Below are 18908 nucleotides of genomic sequence, written 5' to 3'. Positions count from 1 at the left end.
CGGGAGGAAACCACCTAACTCCATTCATGAGGTTTAGTTTTTTTTCTCTCCATAAATCAGTACTATTGAACAACCTTTATGTCTGTGTGTTGGTTAAAAAAATGAACCAATGAAAAGTATTAAAAGGTGCTTTGGGCAAAACCTCTTAACTCCATTGGAACCTCAAACTGTGCTAAAGCAGCTAACTACACCACCTCTCTCCTTCTCATGCAAGTAATCGACTATATCTAAAGTCACACAACACCAACTTTGATGAGGCAGTATTTCATTGTTTAAAAAATATATGGTTTTCTTCAAAAGGTATATTATTAATTTCCTGAAAAATGAACATTTTGGAGTTAGGTGGTTTCTTCCCGACAGCAATGATATATAACATATAGGCTACTCTGCCATACAGATTGGACAAAATGTAATCTATCCACTAAAACAACATATAGTGCCACTTTAAGTCCAAAATCTGAGTGCTACTTCCTCCACTTGCTTAAAAAGTGTTGAAGTGGCTGTCACCTCTGGCTATAGAGGCCTTGTGTGTCAGCCTCAGGTCAGGCATACGCGTGGAGTTTTAGTTGCTGATTAATTTCTCTGCGACCTTGAACCCCTTTCTGGACCAGTGGACCCTCCCGCAGTCTGTTTGCTGACAGGGCTGAGTGTGCTAAAGATAAAGCTAACAATATGTGCCTGCATGTCTGTCTGTCTGTCTGTCTGTCTGTATTTACTATGACATGGTACATTAGGAGTCCTATAGTCAATAGAATACCCATAAGGGTCCATTTGGTTCCATTTTGAACACTCAGACTCAGAGTTACAGACCTGTTATGGTCTTTCAGAGCTATAGCTGTCTGGTGATGACCCCTGCTTTCAGCATTCACATTAACTGGATTAAACTGTATTTAAACCACAATGGAATGTCCCCCCCCCCCCCCCCCCTCCCGGTCAGTTACAGGATATGGTCAAAACTATATGAAAACGTCAGCAATATAAAAGCATGACTTTCTGTTTGTGTGGAGACTGAAGAGCCTTTGAACTGAATCTACCAGAAGAAAAAGACAGTGATTTTCTTTATATATCTAGCATCATACCATCCTAATGTAGATACCGGTAATAACTTACTGATATGTTTGCATGTCGTTGGAAACCTCACATGTCCAAAACTGTTCAGGATTCAAATTCACAAATGGCAAAATATAGCTGATCTGTCGCATCGCATTTGAGCTTGCAGACCTGTTATTTTTGCTACTGTTGTCAGTGTTGTGTGACACTGCAGTATGATGAAGTAAGGCGTTAATTTAGCTAGATAAGAGGTTTCTTTCTGACAGCATGTCACAGCATAGGCTCCAGTCATGCTGTTCAAGCCAATAGATAAGCTGTCCTATTCTGAGGATAGGGGGCATTGTCAATATTTGTAAAACAAACACAGCGGCTGCTGAGTGCTCACACACAGTCACAATCAATAATTTGTGCAGAACTATTAGTTTTGTCTGCACTGATGAAATATACACCCTACACCCCACATAGAAGCCTATCCCTGTGGCATTCTTATTATTACACTGCAACTGGGGGGGTTGGTTTATTTAACTAAATCGTCCACACATCACCCAGACTGAAATGGGTGTCTGAAATGATAGTTTGCAGAATAATGTCAAATAGAAAGTGAAAACTATTCTTTTTACATCTATATTTAATCATGTGCCTACATGGTGTAGACCTGAGGCAAGCATTTAAACAAGCATGCACCAGCCCTGCTGTCTGTCTGTGTGTCTGCAAAAAAACGCTTCCCAAAGGATACCAAAAAATACGGGGGAAAAAACACTCAATTTCATAATATACAAAGTATAAATTTGTTTAATTCAATAAAATATCAAATGCAATTTAAACATTTCACCTTGGGAATATTAAATAATTATACTATTGCATTCATTGCCAATACTGTTACAATGAGTTGCATCATTTCACCGCAGTGCAACTCTTCCTTTGCACGACCATTGCTCCAGATAAGGAGGAAAAAATGTACAAAAAAGGGGGAAAATCACTCTTATGTGTGTCAAAGCTGCACGGGGAAATACTGCATTCATACAAATTACAATAAAAAGGTGACATACAATAAAAAGTCATTCATATCAAGTCTTCACTCGTTTCAAAGTGTCCTTGTAAACTGATAGTGGCAGCTCGTGTCTTCCATTTTCTTCCCAAAAATTGTCCACTTGAATCCTTGCCCTCAAAATAGCAGATCTACAAGATAGACTATGCTATGTTTTGTGGCAATAGTCCATGATGAGATAGCCTATACGGTCCACTTTTTATGAACCCATAATAATGCGGTAAACAGAGATAAAGTTATTATTTTTAAGTGGTCAATCCAAGTCAAGTCAATCAAAACATTCAATTAACCGAGGAATCGATGAATCGACGCCGGTTAATGAAGCGGTTCTCTGCCTAACACTGGCCGGTGGCGGACAGTAAGTTCCTCAGGGTGGTCAGCTCCCTGCTCAGCTGCTCCACGCGCTTCTGCAGCCGATCGTTCTCCGCGGCCAGCTCCAGAACCTTGTGCTGCGTCTCCATGTTCCTCACCTTGGCTTTATCGCGGCTCTTCCGCACCGCCAGGTTGTTCCGCTCCCGCCGCATCTTGTACTCGTCGCTGTCCTTGTCCAGCCGCTTCTTCTTGCCGGACGACATGTGGTGCTGCTTGCCGCCGCCGGCGTGGTGCGAGGACGAGGAGGGCGACCTGTTGGCCGAGGTCGTGCCCGACGAGGGCGCGGGCGTCCCGGGCGGGCTGGAGCACGTGGAGGAGGCGGCGGAGGAGTCGGAGATGTTGCCCAGGCTGCCGCCGCCGCACGGGCCGGACTGGTACTGGAGGTAGGAGCGCATGTCGAACCCTCCGCCCTCCATCTTCCTGACGCCCTCCTCCTGCGAAGACTCGTCTCTCTCGGCTGCAGCAGATGAGCGGTAGCGGCTCTCCAGAACTTCTGGGCTGAACACGGAGTCCACCGCCCGGCTCTCGTGCAGCTCCGGAAACCCGTACTGTTGCTGCTCTTTAAAGTTATTGCTGTTATTGTTGTTGTTGCTGCACTGGCTGGACTCCAGCTCGTTCATAAACGCGTAGTTCTTATAGTTGTTATTCTGCAGATTGTACGCCGTCACCGCGAACGACTGCTGGTGGTGTTGGTGGTGCTGCTGGTGTTGGTGCGCCTCTGCCGCGGCCAGCGGTTGCTGCTGCTGTTGTTGACAGATGTTGTGGTGGTGGTCGTGTCCCCCCGCCGCTGGGTCCAGGTAAACCGCACAGAAATCCCCGGTCTTCTCCCCGATGGCCAACAGCTCCGTCATGGAGTCGTTGAGCCGCCTGTATGAGGGGCTGATCACGCTGCCTCTGAAGCCGTCCTGATGGTCCTGGTACAGCCCCGTCCCCGCTGCGGCGGCCACTTCCATGGATCTTAACACCCGCCGGATTAACGCAGGAACATGCGACGGATCGGCTCTGTGTCTGCTGGTTCTGGTTCTGAATGTATATAGCCTGGTGTTTATAGCTTTAAAAACACACTGAAGTAAATAAATGACACAGTTATAATGTGTGTCTGTTTAACATGAGACTTCTTTAGATATAGGCCTGCAGTTAAACTTTTCTAAATGTCTTTTGCTGGTTGTTAAGCTATTGCAGTGTAAAGTGCAGAATGCTGAGTGAATGTTGACAGCTCCTCTTATTATGGTGCGTCCCCCCCGCCCCCTTACTATGGGCGGGGCTTTGAGGTTTGTTTGACAGGTACGCGCGTGACGTGAACGGTGGGTGTGCATGTCAGCGGACAGACGTGTGTGACTCACACGAAATATGTTGTGATGTTTCAATCTGCTAAACCACAAGAACATTTGGGACGTTTACTACAATAACAACACAGCATTGTGGGTGCTCAGTGTTTGTTGCCAAGTATGCTTATTATACGCGACTTTGTTTGGGCTTGTTCTTATTTATTTATTTTTTAATGAATGTAGCTACCGGTATTTTGTAGGCTACTTGCTGTGTATGTTGTTTAAACCAGTGCATTGTTCTAAATCTAAAACATCAAGGATCCCCACATTAATATGTATTTACGCACACACACACACACACACACACACACACACACATGTATGTACACACATGTATTTACGCACACACACACACACACACACACAAAGAGAACTATGTTTGTTTACACCATGAAAAATAAGGAAGAAGATTTGGCACTTGGCAGAAAAGGAGAAAACACCACATTTATAGTGGCAATTTAGTGCAAAGGTTGAAAGAATAGACTGAAGTTAAATAATAATTCAACAGTTAGGCTACTATCTTTCCAACTCCAAATCACAGTCTCAGTCTCAGCAGTTCTGGCACGCATCAACATTTTTAGATATGAGGACATTCTCCCACCTTGTGGTGAGGAATTGTAATACAAAAAGTAAACTTAGACAAACTTTTACCCTAATATTATTTCTGCGTAAGATATTATGTAGGTCGCATTATTTCTGCACAAGTTGTCTAATATCCAAATAAAAAAAACAATAACAAATGTGTATGAATATTAATTGGCAAAAGAAGCTACCTATTCGCACATTGCGAATGGCCAGCAATGTAAAGCAGTGATTCTTGACATAATGAATGTTTCATTATTATTTCTAAACATTTTCAAAATTGTACTGTATTGATTTTTGTATGGATAGTTATATCACCACTTTAACAGCCTGCTCAGGGTCTACAGAAAAACAAGCCCAAAGTCGCTATAATAAGCAGACATGGAAACACTGATAGTACCAGGTATTGTTGTGGTAATTGAATTAGAAGCTAACCCAATTGGGTTAGACGCTAACCCAATTACCACAACATTACAGCTGCTATCTAACCGTTTACTGCTATCTAACCACTATCAAACAGTTAGATAGCACAGTAGTGAAGTGTGGCCTGGGGACCCCCAGGGGTCCTTGAGGAGGGAGATCCAGGAGCCAGACAGGTGGTCGTAGCAACAACTCATAAAACACTATGAACATATTAAGCCAATATTCAATAATAAAACAGGTTGTGAATAAACCAGAGGACCGGTGAGTTTTCTCAGGGCAGACATGACGAGACATGGCTGCTATGTTTACAGTCCATCTCCATTGCACTTAAAACAACACTCACTAAACTAAACCACACACACACACAAAGAGAACTATGTTTGTTTACACCATGAAAAATAAGGAAGAAGATAGTTTTGTTTTGGCACTTGGCAGAAAAGGAGAAAACACCACATTTATAGTGGCAATTTACATTGATTTAAGAAAAAACGTATACATTTACAAAATAACTCTTTCAGTATATTCCTCCAAGGGACAATGTCCTGCAAACTTTATTGCTTCTTCTGCTAAATAAGAAGTAAATAGGTATGGGCATTTGGGCCAATACAAGAGTGGACACCTAAACATTGTGGGCAACTCAATCATATTGGTAACTTTTTCTTCTTCTCCAAAATGTATGTTTTGCAACATGGGCTGAATCATTATCATACATAAAAGTATCAAAATTCTAACATATTTCAACTTAAATCTTCATCTACAAAATACAATTCCAAACTCCCAGGTCACTTCCAAGTAACTAAGTACAGATGTTACACCACTAGGGGGAAAGCTCGGCTCTTCCTCCTTATCAAGACCATCACAAAGTAAACAAATAAATAAGTAATAACATGTTATGTAATGGAATGTAAAGAAAAAGTGAGGTCCCCCTATAAGCCCTTCAAGGGTTTCTCACATCACCAAACCAATAAAAAAAGGGGGAACAAAATAAAAAAAATAATAATATTAACGGTCCAATTACTTATAGTTCCCTTAAACGAGTCATATTTTAGCATACATATAATTGTAGTGGTTCTCAAAGTGAGGTCCATGCACCCTCTGGGTTACTTTTTTTTTTTTTGTCAAAGTTTTTTTATTGATTTTACAATAAAGCATACAAAATACACATGACTTACACAAAAGAAAGAGACAAGAAAAACAAAACAACTAGCAGTCAAAAAAAACTCCCAATGGACAACACCCCTCCACATTCTGTTGTTGACAATAGTGATTATATCATCTGTCCTCTGGGTTACTTATTGACCCTTACAGTTCTGTAACTCTGAGTACACAAATGGAACCAATTGGACTCCCAACGGTCCATTTGGTTTCATTTGTACACTCTCAGAGTTATGGTGGTCTTTGAAATTAAAACGTTTGAGAACCACCGGTATTGCAATTATATAGCAGATGTGATAAAGCCTGGTTCGATTCCTCAATTTCGGTTTTCTGAACCGTCTTGTAAGGATGGTCTCTTCTCGAGGCCTTCGAAGGTCGTCCAGCCGCTCTGCCGCTTCTCCCCCCTACAGCGGCCTTCCCCCGCCCCCCAGCTTCTTGGACCCCATTCTGGTGGCAGATAGACTTACGAGGACGCCCCCTCTGCCTTTTGAAGCTTCTTACTGAAATCTTGACACATTTGGCAAACAGCGTCAGTGAAGAAACCAAAGCGTTGCGGTCCGTTCGTAGCTTTTTATAGTTTTCCACAAACGACCTGACAGGAGCGTGGAAGCTTGTCGGGTCGTCTCTCAGCTTATTTCTGATATCTTCGAATACTTCCATCAACTGGGCTTCAACCTCTTCTGCAGACGATGTGCCTTAAACAAAGAAATGTACATCAGAATATGAATTATACAGTAAAGCAGGGTTCCCTAATTAATGCTACTAGGGTACCAGGCTGGGGGCCCAGTCCACGCGCGCAGGGTTTTTATTAATTAATTAATTAAGCTTAGAATAGATGTAGAACAGTGGTTCTCAACCAGTGGTCCGGGGCAGGGACCACCAGTGGTCCTTGAGGGGGTTCCAGGTGGTCCCCAGCTAAATGATGGAGAGTTGGTAAATGGTAACCAAATGGACCCTTATAGATCTTTAACTCTTGAGTGTAAAATTAATTCATTTTCAGGGCAAGACCCCATTTGAAAAGGGCAGGGCAGGGCTCTAGCATCATCATTTTAATTTGAAGGATGTCCAGTTTGACATGCATAGGTTACTGACCCCCATTTAATGCCATTTATATCTGGCACCTCCATTTATTATAACTTTTATTTAATTATTTTTATATCATAAAATCAATGTCAACTTAACTCAACTTAACTACAAATGGAACCAAATGGACCTGTTATGGTCCATTTGGTTCCATTTGTACACTCTGAGCAACTTGAATATAATTAAGTACTAATGTCATTATGGTAATCTCACGCTTCATATCGCACCACACACCATACCTGTAACCATAGATATTAAAAAAATAGATGCCTCATTGGCCAGTTCGTTGGAGCGATGTGTGTCGACGGGAGGGCGGAAGAATTTACACTGGGAGAGGAAGTACGCCGGAAGAGTGGAAGCAAAGATGGTTTATGTATGAAGATGGGCCAACTTCATTGGAGCCACTAGAGGCGAAATGGTACACAAAGCCTACAAATGGTCTCCTAAATATAGTAGGCGTGGTTTGCTTCTCCCCGACCTCCACCCTCCCCCCCTGACAACAACACTGTTTCCACACTCAGTCTAGTAGGTGGCGGTAATGCACCATTTAGGTTTGCCGACCGCCATGAAACCCGATAGAAGAAGAAGACAACAACACTGACAAGTCATTTAACAAAGTACATTGAAAACAACTGACAAGGTGTACTTTTGAAATAGTCGTTTTAGTTTCTCGAAGTCCTCCAACCATATAAATTCATGATTTGGATCTATCTCATTAAAAAGTCTCTCCCTAATAGAGTTGTAGAATGGACAATAAAAATTTCCTTTAGATCACACAGACTACATAATCTATCCTCCTCAACCGTGCCTACATATCTGCCTGTCTCAATATGCAGACCAAGTATGCCAGCTCTAATTTGGGCACATAAGGATCATTTCTAATCGTTTTAAATATGTCCATTCATTTCACATTATAATATTCACATATTATCATCTTAAATATGGGGTCAGAGCCCCCTATGTGTTGTCCGTGAAAGAGGCTTCCGGACTCATCTCAAATCTCGCGAGAGTTTGTTGCTGGGATAAAGAAACGTCATTAACAAAGTAGATTTTCTCCTGATTTGTCTCGCTAAAAGAAGCCATTTTACTATGAATATCTTGTAAATATTGTGTGCCTTGTGATGATTTGGTCCAGTATTTAGTTCAGTGACCATGGAGTTAAGGAATGGTTCAGAAGCTGTGTTCACATTCACTCTCCCATTGGAAATGAATAGACTCCAACATTCTTCCTGTCTCCTAATAATGTTACCGCCCACCTCACGCAGATACAGGAAGTAAAGCAAAGTTGGCCTCTCTTGCTAATTCTCCTCTTGGGTGGAAGGCACGCTTACGTCTCGCTGCCACTCAAGTGATTACTGGCCAATCAAAGCGCGTCTTTTCCGGGACTTACAGATCTATGTTACAGACCCAAACATGCGCTCTGTGACGCACGCTCATGCTTCCGCGGGGCTTTGCAAGGAATCTAGGATTTTTTTGCCCTTCCTTGAGCACATACGCTCCAGAGCCGAAAGGGACGTCTACCTATATATTTCTATGCCTGTAACTTTGTAAAGGGAGTTTTAGAATACCAACTACAGTGCCAAATATATGCATTATTGTGTATTTATCTCCCTTCCATTAAGTCTCTTTGCTCACCAATGTGCTCAGTCTAATTCATGCAGCTGTCAATCTAACAGCTGACTTGACCCCTCCACACTGTCAGCAAAGGTATACTTATTTGTGTGTCACCCTTATCTTTAGCGCAGATCCTTATATGAACATTTTGTATAGCATCTCTGTTAAGACAAGACTATAAGGACTGTCTGAGAATAGGGTTGAGGAGGCTTGCGCCCGGAGGGGCTGCTGGAACAGGCAAGGAGGCCTGTTCCTCACTCTCTGTATGTTGTTTCTCTGCTGAATCTTCTTAATACATTCTCAATACTTCATCCTGAAGAACTTTGTCATTCCTTCTTGGAAGATTATTTAATCGACAACATATGGCGACGAGGATGGGATGAATGCTTTGCTGTAATCAACAGCAAACACTTCATTTTAAAGAACTCAAAGATGAAGGGATTTCTCCAGGCGGACAAAGACGAGATGACCACAGAAGCAAGCTATGCAGAATCAACAAGAACTGATCATCAACTCTACAAGACTCTACAAGTCTACAAGATTGAGCAAGTCTACAAGATTGAGCAAGTCTACAAGATTGCAACCTCACAGATTGACAATAATCTGTGATGACTGCAAGGACTAATTTCATCAGCCAGTGATGATTAGCAGAGATGCTTTCACCAGCAATGACAGCACGTCTGCTACACCATGACACAAGAACCTACAAGCTTCAAGTGCCTACAGAGGAGCCATGATGAGAGCAGCAGCACCAACATGGTCAATGCTGTCACCATGCACCAACGGAGGTGACAAAATCGACACCATGAATGACACCAAGAGACTTTGCCACAGCAGGAGACCAAGCCACAGAGGCATGCACATGAGAGCCATGAACACTGGTCGCACCAGCCAGGTGGAGATGATCAAATGGACCTGTACACCAAGTGAAGATGGAGGACAAAGCCATGAAGACTGCAATATCTATCTGAATAAATTAATATAGAAGTATAGAGATAAAAGTTGATATCTAAAAAATGAGTCAACAGGGCATTTGCCATTAATGTGAAAATATTTGTTTAAAACGGCCTAATCTCTGGCTTTTCAACGTCTAGAAGGGTAGTGGCGTTGAATTCGGACAACCTATTTATCCGGGTTGAATTCCAATATCAGTCATATTCTGATATAAATATTTATGGTTATTGAATTCCAATATCAGTCCTACTGATATAAATATTTCTGGTTATATTCCAATATCAGTCATATTCTGATATAAATATGGGGCCCTCAGCTTTGAGAAACATAGTTTAAAACGTACAAACAAAAATATTTACATTATACAAAGTTTTAGACAGATTTGAGCAAGAGAAAGCTCTCAAACCTAAAACAAGCAGATCTATTATTATGTAAGTAAATATAGCTATATCAACATGTTGTTTAAAATGTCTTTGTCATTCTATTAATCTCCTGGGGCATGTAAATTAATATTTGATTATTCATTTACAAAAACAAAAAACTGTGGACTGTAAAGGGAGTTTTAGAATGCCAACTACAGTGCCAAATATATGCATTATTGTGTATTTATCTCCCTTCCATTAAGTCTCTTTGCTCACCAATGTGCTCAGTCTAATTCATGCAGCTGTCAATCTAACAGCTGACTTGACCCCTCCACACTGTCAGCAAAGGTATACTTATTTGTGTGTCACCCTTATCTTTAGCGCAGATCCTTATATGAACATTTTGTATAGCATCTCTGTTAAGACAAGACTATAAGGACTGTCTGAGAATAGGGTTGAGGAGGCTTGCGCCCGGAGGGGCTGCTGGAACAGGCAAGGAGGCCTGTTCCTCACTCTCTGTATGTTGTTTCTCTCTTCTTAATACATTCTCAATACTTCATCCTGAAGAACTTTGTCATTCCTTCATCTTTGGAAGATTATTTAATCGACAACAACTTTCATTAGCCCTTCCAGGGGCCACAAGGGGGCACCTCGTGGGCCGCAAATGGCCCGCGGGCCTCCTTTTGGGGAACCCTGCAGTAAAGGAATTCTCCTAGTCTCTATTCATATATTTTCCCCTATATTTTCTTTAAATTGCATATCTACAAGCTAGTAAGATCTGCTCTTTGATATATAAACAATAGATTAAAATGCATCTTGATTACCGGTATGCGATTAATCTACAAAGCAATCGATAATCAAAGATGATCGATAGTTGTATATAGTCATATTAATTGTATCATTTGAAATGTAAACAGAAATAGGGCTGGGCAATGTCAAAACTGATATTTAGAAGCAGCTGACTTAATCTTGCTCAATGTAGGTTACTCAAATAAAATTCTCAAAATAATTCTAATATATATTTTTTGAAATAGTCTAAATTGATTGGTCTGATTAACCACTTAAACCTGTATTATAGTTTGTTGTACAATGGCAGCGTAAAATAAATAGTGATTTAAGAGCTGATCTCCAAGCTCACAACGCCTGTAGATCTGCTATTTATCTTAATAATGTATTAATCGTAATCAAGGCAAATGTTAAATAATGCTGATAATGTTTTGCATTAGTCAAGTCATTCGGCCCAGCCCTAAACTGTGAGTATTGAGGGTATGCGAGTGACATCTTCATCACACCCGAAAGTTATGGGGAACGCCTATACTGAGTGGCAAAAAGGACTTTCTGGCCTTGACAACCCATACAACCAAACCAAAAGGTCTGTTTGTATTAAATGAAGTTAAACAACGTTAACCTCACTTTGCCACTCACTTTATGCATGAGCATACCCTTTATTCTTGCAGTGAAAGAATGACACACCTGTATTGGGTTCTTCTAATGGACAATAATCCTCCTCAGGCTCCTCCAGAACGTCCTCATCTGAACGCACAGTGAAAACACAATACAGAAAAGGCATTTTATGAGATGTACTGTATATCTCACAATCACTGTCAGCTTTATTGTCACATGTTTACAGGTGTAAAGAAGTGAGTGAAATTATTTTATTTGTTCTCGACTCCATCGTTTTGTAGTTTTCCGTGAGAAGAGAGGACAGAGGTCGAGTGAGAGCAGAAGAATCGAAGAAAGAAACACTGTTCAATAGATTGCTTTGTGCAACAGGAAAGGTAAAAACATGTAGATATAAGCTATAGCCTATAACCTCACCCTGCTCTCCGGTGTATTCCTGCAGGCTTGCTGCCAGACCTCTCCTACTCTCCTCTCTCAAACAGGCTTTCTTAAACAACTTTTCATACAGTCTGCAAAAGAAAGACAATAAAGAAATAGAATACAAGATCAATCAGCCATCCCACGGTCCACACACATTCAGGGAGACAGAGCTCTCATGACATGGTTTCATCGGGAGAAGATACAATCACCATAGCTTGTTTCCTTGTGTGGCTATAGTAAGGATCTGACCGATTAGGGTTTTTGCTAATCGATTATTCCAAGGCACTAAGTGAGACAGGAAGTGACTGGCGTGTGTAGTGCATACTGCCTACCAATTCATTTGTAGGGTGGACAATGAGAGAGGCGGAGCCACAAGCAGCACAATGGCGCACTCCTGTGAAACTGTCACATTCCTGCTGGCCTCATGCACATGCCCGCCTGCGACAAGAGCTGGATTGCGGAATATGGTTGGGATCCTTTTAGGATTTGATCAATTACGTTTCCTTAACAATTCCCTTTAACTATTACCATCATTTTAAAAAGACAAATGTACATCATTTTGTCCATTACAATTTTTGATAAACACAATATCAATCATATAGTACATACAGTATTGCATACAGTACATGTTGTATTGGTTCTCAAAGTGAGGTCCAGGGTCCCTCTGGGTTACTTGCAGAGTGATTGTCTGTCTGTGTTCACATGAGGAGCGCAGTACACCCCTCACTGATCCAAGGGAGAACGCAGGCGTTGTCGCTCTCCGTCTAAAGAGCTCATTTAGACTTAGAAAGCCTTATACCCTTCAATCCAGGAAAGCATCCGTATCATTTTAGACATTACTATTCATTTTCTTTTTTACATTTTTTTGAATAAAAATCTAGTTTTTCAGAAAATCTGGCCCGTGTTCGGGGTAGGGAAGCTGGGGCAGGGAGGGTGGTCAGCAAGGAGTGTTGGGCGGGAGTAGGACGAAGGCTCTACGGCCTCCCGGTGGGGGCTCCTAACTGGCAGATGAGTCAGCAGGATACAACAGTAGTGACAACACACACGTGCGTGGGGAGGAATAATTTGGCATTGAGACAATATTGGGGAGAAAAGGGGGTAAAAAAGAAAAACATGTGAGCAGATCTAATAACAATAGTAGTTCCAATAATCTAACCTGTAGCAGAAGTCTGGCTCTGGGCAGACAGATCGGTCCGCAGCAGCGCGGAGGTAGTCCTCCTCACTATGCTCTTCTCGCAGCTGTTGCTTGATGGTGTGGAGCACAGACGTGACGGAGTGGCCACTCTGGAACAGGGCGGTGAGCTTCTGAACGGTGGCGTGGGAAACGGGCTTGTAGTTCAACACCTCGTCATGGTTGTGTTCGTTTCTTAGGGTGACATGGAAGACGTAGCCCTGTTTGATGTGTTCATCACCGCAACTGAACAGAAACATGAACGATGAACACGACAGCATGGAGTCAAGCTAAATGAAATCTCATGACTGAAAATGTTTGCACGACCTTGTGAAACAGTGTGGCGAAAAAAAAACCCCAATACGAATAGCTTTAGGCATAGTTTAACTGAGTGTTGATCGGCTATTTTTGATAAAGACATTTGGTGTAGACTAGAGGGGGGGGAAAAAGAGAAGACTAAGTACACAGTTAACGGTCAAGTATTGAGGGTGTAAGTTAAATGTCTGGAAATACACATTAACCAACATGACAACATGACAGTGCTGTCAAACAAGTCTATGAAGCCATCTATGAAAAAAGTATAACCTGCAACACAATTTTATACAATCTGTAATGTTTACGTTGCTTCATCTCTCTCTCAGCTAGGGGGTCCTTGGCCTGACAAACGTTGAAGACCCCTTCCTTAGTATATTTGCCTTGATATGGTGGAGAATGTCAGTTTATATCCCCAGAGCATAAGAGTGTTGAACACAGAACAGTGATGTTTACTCTATGACCTGACTCCTAGACACCAAAACTACATTTTACAATCCAGGCGTTAAGTAGCCGCTCTTTATGCAGAGTGATTTTTGAGTGGTGCAACCACTCCAAGGAACAGCTTTGTCCCGGTGGGACTATGGGACTATGTTTAGAGTACCAATAGGGGGTGCTGTTGCACCACTCGCTTCAGACTGGTCAGATTTTTACAATAAGCAAGGTAAATCCATATAATGCAAAAGAGACAGTGTGGTCAGTAAACTAGGACCACAGGTTCTAGTTTACTAATATTCTAATCCATACTAATATTTTCCATATTAGGAATAGAGATTACATTGCTATACAATTAGTTAAAGTTGCCTATACTGCCTAAAATGCTGGTATCTTAGGTGAGTATGCCAGTCTATGCCATTCCGATACCACGTAAATTATCACATGTCAGTCATTTACAGTCATATTTTGATTGCTTCAGTTGATGTTGCACGAATATTTTATACTCTTACTGTACTACTTGTACTTGTAGCTGCACATTAAGAATTATTAGGGGTGGGACCTCCCGATTCGATCTCGATACCTAGGGTTCCAATTCGATTTATATTGCGATTCTGAATTATATTGCGATTTGATTTTGCGATTTATTTATTGTATACTAGAACATTACAAAAGAATTAACAATATAAACCATGAAAGTTGAATCTTACAGTATATACACGTCAATGCAGCCAGTCTTACTGTCATAAAAAAATAAAAATCTGATAAAATAAAAATCACGATTCGATTTTAAAATCGTGGCAAATAACTTGGAAAGGGTTCCATTCATACATTCTCAGAGTTATAGACTTGTAGGGGTCCTTTTGGAACCTTCCTCAAGGAACCGAGACAGTCCCTCACTTTGAGAGCATCTATCCTAGATTATTTTTAAATTACACACTGGTATCGGTAATACTCGGGAAGGAAATAAGTAGTACGGTACAAATCTACATACAATACATGTCAATGCTGAATGTAATGCGTGATTTGATTGGCCAACCTTGACTTTCTGTTCTTGCTTGTAAAATACCTTTCTGATTCAGACCACGCCATCTTCAATATAAGATACATAGTGGCACGGCAGAATGTGTTCTTTGTCCGTTTGCTGTATGTGCCAGTCCAGCGAGTATGATGCTGACATCTTAAATCCACCTAAACGTCAGTCACAGATCAAAAATATATCAAATGGATATTGTTAGAAATTACAAATCATATCGAAGTTTAATGCTGACAATGTCAGTTGTTTTACATCAAGTAAATGTAGCAATTTTGAATTTTCATGAACAAACTTTCTGATGATTTGAGATCTTCCCCAGCCAGATTCTGGGCCATCTGAATGTCTAATTATGCTGGCAGACTTTACTATTGCAAACAAAGCTCTAGAAAGCTGTGTGTAGGCTAACTAACTTGTTTACATACAAGCGTATGTTACAAATGTTGGGGCAGAAACTTCTTATCTCCATATTGTAACTTTTTGCGTTTTTCGTAAACTAATGCATTGCATACCCTACAAATGATCACACTACAGCCGCTACAGCGTCACACAAAATTATCAAAAGTAGCAGATCTACAAGCTCGAAACCTGGTGTGAAGTGACGCGTTTTGAGTTAGGCGATCTGCAAATTTTGTTACTTGAACCCTAGTCTCTCAAGACAGACTGTTATTTGACGATGGGATTCTCAGATTGCTTGAACCCTGAAAAGTAAGTTTTGGACATAATATTATGAGCTTTCCACCTGACAGATAATATGGTAAAATCAACCATGTTAGTGACAGATCACATCCCTCCTATCAACAACACATCATGCATATCATCAACAATTGCAATTGAGGCACAATTGCAGAAACTTTGTATCTCCATATTTAAACTTGTTTGTTTGCAAATGAATGCTACTTTGCCACACAAGAGTGTCGTCTTTAGTATTTTTGAATGAAAATGGTAGAATATATGACGTTTTTTTACCTCTTTTTTTCACCCCAATTTAGTCATTATGCCAATTGATCCCTCCCCTACACACATTTGTGTTGTCACTGCTGTTGTAATACTGGCTCAATGCCAATGAGGAACGCCCAACGGGATGATGTATTGTAGATGTATTGTATTGTATTCTGTCCTACACCCAACACTCCCTGCTGACAGGTGCCGCCCCCATTCTGTAGGAATGCGTGCAGTGACAAAATGTATTCGTAGACACTCGACAAAGCCAGATGCACCACAGTGGATTCGAACCCAATCTCTGCAGTGGTGGCCAGGCACTTTACCACTGCAACAACCGAGTGCTAAACATAGTTACTAATTTGGCTATTATACTGATGCAACTTGCAACTTGCATCATAAAGTGTCTTACTCTGTATTTATTAGAAGACTTGGATCCTCTATTAGAAAACTTAGGCCCATAAATCGGATATGTTTTGGATTTTTTCCAAATCGACCCTGAGGATGCCTGGAAGTCCACAAGCCACTTCTGGATTTCCTCCTCGGTGGAGAGTTTCATCTTGAGGGCAGCTTTAAAATGTGCTGCATTTCCATCTCCATGCTCTCCACAGGACTGAAATGAGCAAACAACCAGGCTGTAGGCCTCTGGAAACAGTTTCTGTCAACGAGAACAACATTGACTCAGTGTTCAGTCATACAAGAATGTTTGCCCAAAAATATGCTTGCCCCGGGTCAAATCCGGTGACATCAGAACGGTCAGCATAACCTCAGTTAAACTATGCCTAAAGCTATTCGTAATCCTAAATGAATTAAATAACCTCAGTAAAATAAACCTAACTGTATTCCTAAACTTAACCTCAGTATGCCGAAACCTAACCTAATTCCTGAATTTAACCTCAATAAAACTATGCCTAAACCTAACCTTATTCCTGAACTTAACCTCAGACTAAAGGCCGATTCATACTGTAGCACCGAAGAGCCGACTTTAGGACGGTACGCCCCCCCCCCCCCCCCCCCCCCCCCCCCCGAACCTCAAATGACGTCACATTGTAGGCTCTACAGAGCCGAACCGACTTTTATTCGGCTCTAAAATAGGAGTATGAATCACACCGCCTCCTAACCTAATGCAGTAGTCTGGGACAGTGGGACTGAGATTAGCTCTGGTCTATATTAAGGAATGGTACTCAAGGGCTATGCATTAGGCTATGGACCAGAGCTAGGTTGAGTTTAGGGTGCAAGACAAATTGAGAAGCAATCTGACAACAAGCTTGCTTTGGAGGTCTGCAGCAGTTTAGTATTAGCCCTGGTCCAGAGCGTTCAATAGCGACTGTGTAGTAGCACTCGTGCTAATACACTGTAAGCAACTAAGCAATGCATCTACAAATTGTGCAATGTGATTGTGATGTCCATGCCAAATAAATAAACATGACATAACATAGACCAGGGGCCTGTTTCACGAAACTTGGATTAACTAATCCAGGATTTAAACCAAAACCAGGTTTGTTAAATCCTGGTCTGTACAGCCTGGTTTATTCCATTCCACAAAGCCAAGCAAGGTTTAGGGCCGATTCATACTCCTATTTTACCGCTGTTTCGGCGCTGTAGTGCCAAAATGATTTCGGCTCGTCAGACATTTTCAGTAGCACCGAAGAGCCGACTTTAGGACGGTACCCGCCCCCCCGAAACTCAAATGACGTCACGTACATTGTAGGCTCTACAGAGCCGAACCGACTTTTATTCGGCTCTAAAATAGGAGTATGAATCGGCCCTTAGAATGGGTGGAATTATCGAGCCAGGATGGCATCCTTAATAGTTGCATTACTGCCCCCTTCTGTATATCTCAGTATCTTTACTAATCTATTCCAGACTTACTGATTACAAGGACTTAAACTTCTAAAAGAAATACTGCTGCTGTAGTTAAAGAGAGCAAATACTCTCAATAGACTGAATGATTAACTACCCCAAAAATATAGTCTACATTTTACCACTACTCTTAGCTTAAAACTTCATAATGAAATCGTCATAATAAATGTAACAAAAATCTTAATATTGTAAGCATAATGATATTTGGCCATAACTCCCTCCTCTGAGGGAGCTACCAGGGGGTTGTTGCCCAGACAGGGGCCAGACTGGTGAACCGTGGGTCATGGGTTCAATAGTGGGTGAAATGTTACAATGGTAATATGTTGTAAAACAATGAGTAATGGTAATATTTAGTCATGTTTTCACCTTTACAATATAATATAATAATTCTTCTTCGAATAGGTTTGCTATTCTGGGGGAACATTCACCAAAAGCAGCTGATCTACAAGCTCACAAACTGTCATGCTGAGGTTGTGCAGCCTATATATTTTGGTTCTTTGATTTTGTAGTGCTTAAATTAGTCCTTTAATGCAGACCGATTAAAACAAGGCAACATAAACCCATAATAATTGAATACCGGTCATCATCGTTTGTGATCAGATTGACATCATTGACTGTTTAATGAACAGTAAAGACATCAGGATTAGGTTAAACCTGGCTGTTCGCCTGGTCCGGAGCAGGCTAAATCCACAGCATTAGTTTCCATGGTAACTAGTGTGGCATTGCTTTCATGAAACGGAATCAAGCCTCAACATATCCAGGTTAACTGGCAAACTTAATCTGGCAAGATTAACCAATTTTCATGAAACCGGTTAATCGCTGATCCAGGATATTAAACCAGAATATCTGTTAAATCCCGGTTTAATCTCTAATCCAAGTTTCGTGAAACGGGCAATAACAAAGCTAGCTACTAAATAGCTATTTATTTAACCCCGATTCATTTCAATCTAGTTCACTGTACACGTAGTAAATACAATCAGTGGATCGCTCATTAACACAAATCCTCACCTTTAACGTGTCCAGTTCCTCTGTTTTCACGTGTCCTTGACACAACTCACACTTTGTGACCGCCATGCTGTCTTTAATAACACAATCTGTCTCTAAAGTCTTACAATTAAAACTCGCCAATGTTGTGGTTCAGTGAAGTTTGTCCTCTGCGGGTTTCCGTCAAAATGTACACGGTTTCTCGAGACTGCCTACTCAAAAAAAAGGAACTGTATCCGGTATTGTCCACTTACACCAGTTAAAGACAGACATTAAAAAGAAAACAAATCAAGTGTAACGAAAAGGCGTAGTCATATAAGCCCTTCCAAAGTTCCAGGGTTTCTCACATTACCAAAAAATAAAATCTAAAAAGACA

The 18908-nt window shown here is 41.3% G+C and overlaps 2 protein-coding genes across 4 annotated transcripts; both read right to left on the bottom strand.

Annotated features, from left to right (window-relative positions):
* Window positions 1–1826: 1826 nt before the first annotated feature.
* Window positions 1827–3729, bottom strand: cebpb (CCAAT enhancer binding protein beta). Its single transcript, XM_079524443.1, has one exon. It carries the CDS (start codon window positions 3421–3423, stop codon window positions 2434–2436), a length of 990 nt encoding a protein of 329 aa, XP_079380569.1. The 5' UTR covers window positions 3424–3729; the 3' UTR covers window positions 1827–2433.
* Window positions 3730–5263: 1534 nt separating this feature from the next.
* Window positions 5264–18751, bottom strand: LOC306938995 (uncharacterized protein). 3 transcript variants are annotated; one of them, XM_079523421.1, is made up of 7 exons: window positions 18557–18751; window positions 16098–16343; window positions 14780–14901; window positions 12949–13209; window positions 11790–11881; window positions 11445–11504; window positions 5264–6653 (listed from the first exon to the last, which is right to left on the bottom strand). In XM_079523421.1, the coding sequence occupies exons 1-7, from the start codon at window positions 18620–18622 to the stop codon at window positions 6208–6210; spliced, it is 1293 nt and encodes a 430-aa protein (XP_079379547.1). In that variant the 5' UTR covers window positions 18623–18751; the 3' UTR covers window positions 5264–6207. The 3 variants fall into 3 exon arrangements, with proteins under 3 accessions (XP_079379547.1, XP_079379548.1, XP_079379549.1); XM_079523422.1 differs by having other exon boundaries at window positions 5264–6638; XM_079523423.1 differs by having other exon boundaries at window positions 12949–13158.
* Between the last annotated feature and the right edge of the window lie 157 nt (window positions 18752–18908).

The sequence above is a fragment of the Electrona antarctica genome (genome assembly GCF_951216825.1).
Source record: "Electrona antarctica genome assembly, chromosome: 2".
NCBI classification, from domain to species: Eukaryota; Metazoa; Chordata; class Actinopteri; order Myctophiformes; family Myctophidae; genus Electrona; species Electrona antarctica.
The sequence above is the reverse complement of the archived record's forward strand: the minus strand, read 5'-3'. Positions and strand labels throughout refer to the sequence as shown.

What these genes read in the sequence shown, in the direction of transcription:
- cebpb (XM_079524443.1), bottom strand. Translation starts at nt 3,423, where the DNA reads ATGGAAGTGGCCGCCGCAGCGGGGACGGGGCTGTACCAGGACCATCAG.
- LOC306938995 (XM_079523421.1), bottom strand. Translation starts at nt 18,622, where the DNA reads ATGGCGGTCACAAAGTGTGAGTTGTGTCAAGGACACGTGAAAACAGAG. An exon ending in GCGTGGTCTGAATCAGAAAG is followed by an intron (nt 13,210 to 14,779) that starts GTATTTTACAAG and finishes GTTTCTGTTCAG; the next exon opens with TTGCGGTGATGAACACATCA. An exon ending in GAGCCAGACTTCTGCTACAG is followed by an intron (nt 11,882 to 12,948) that starts GTTAGATTATTG and finishes TTTCTTTTGCAG; the next exon opens with ACTGTATGAAAAGTTGTTTA.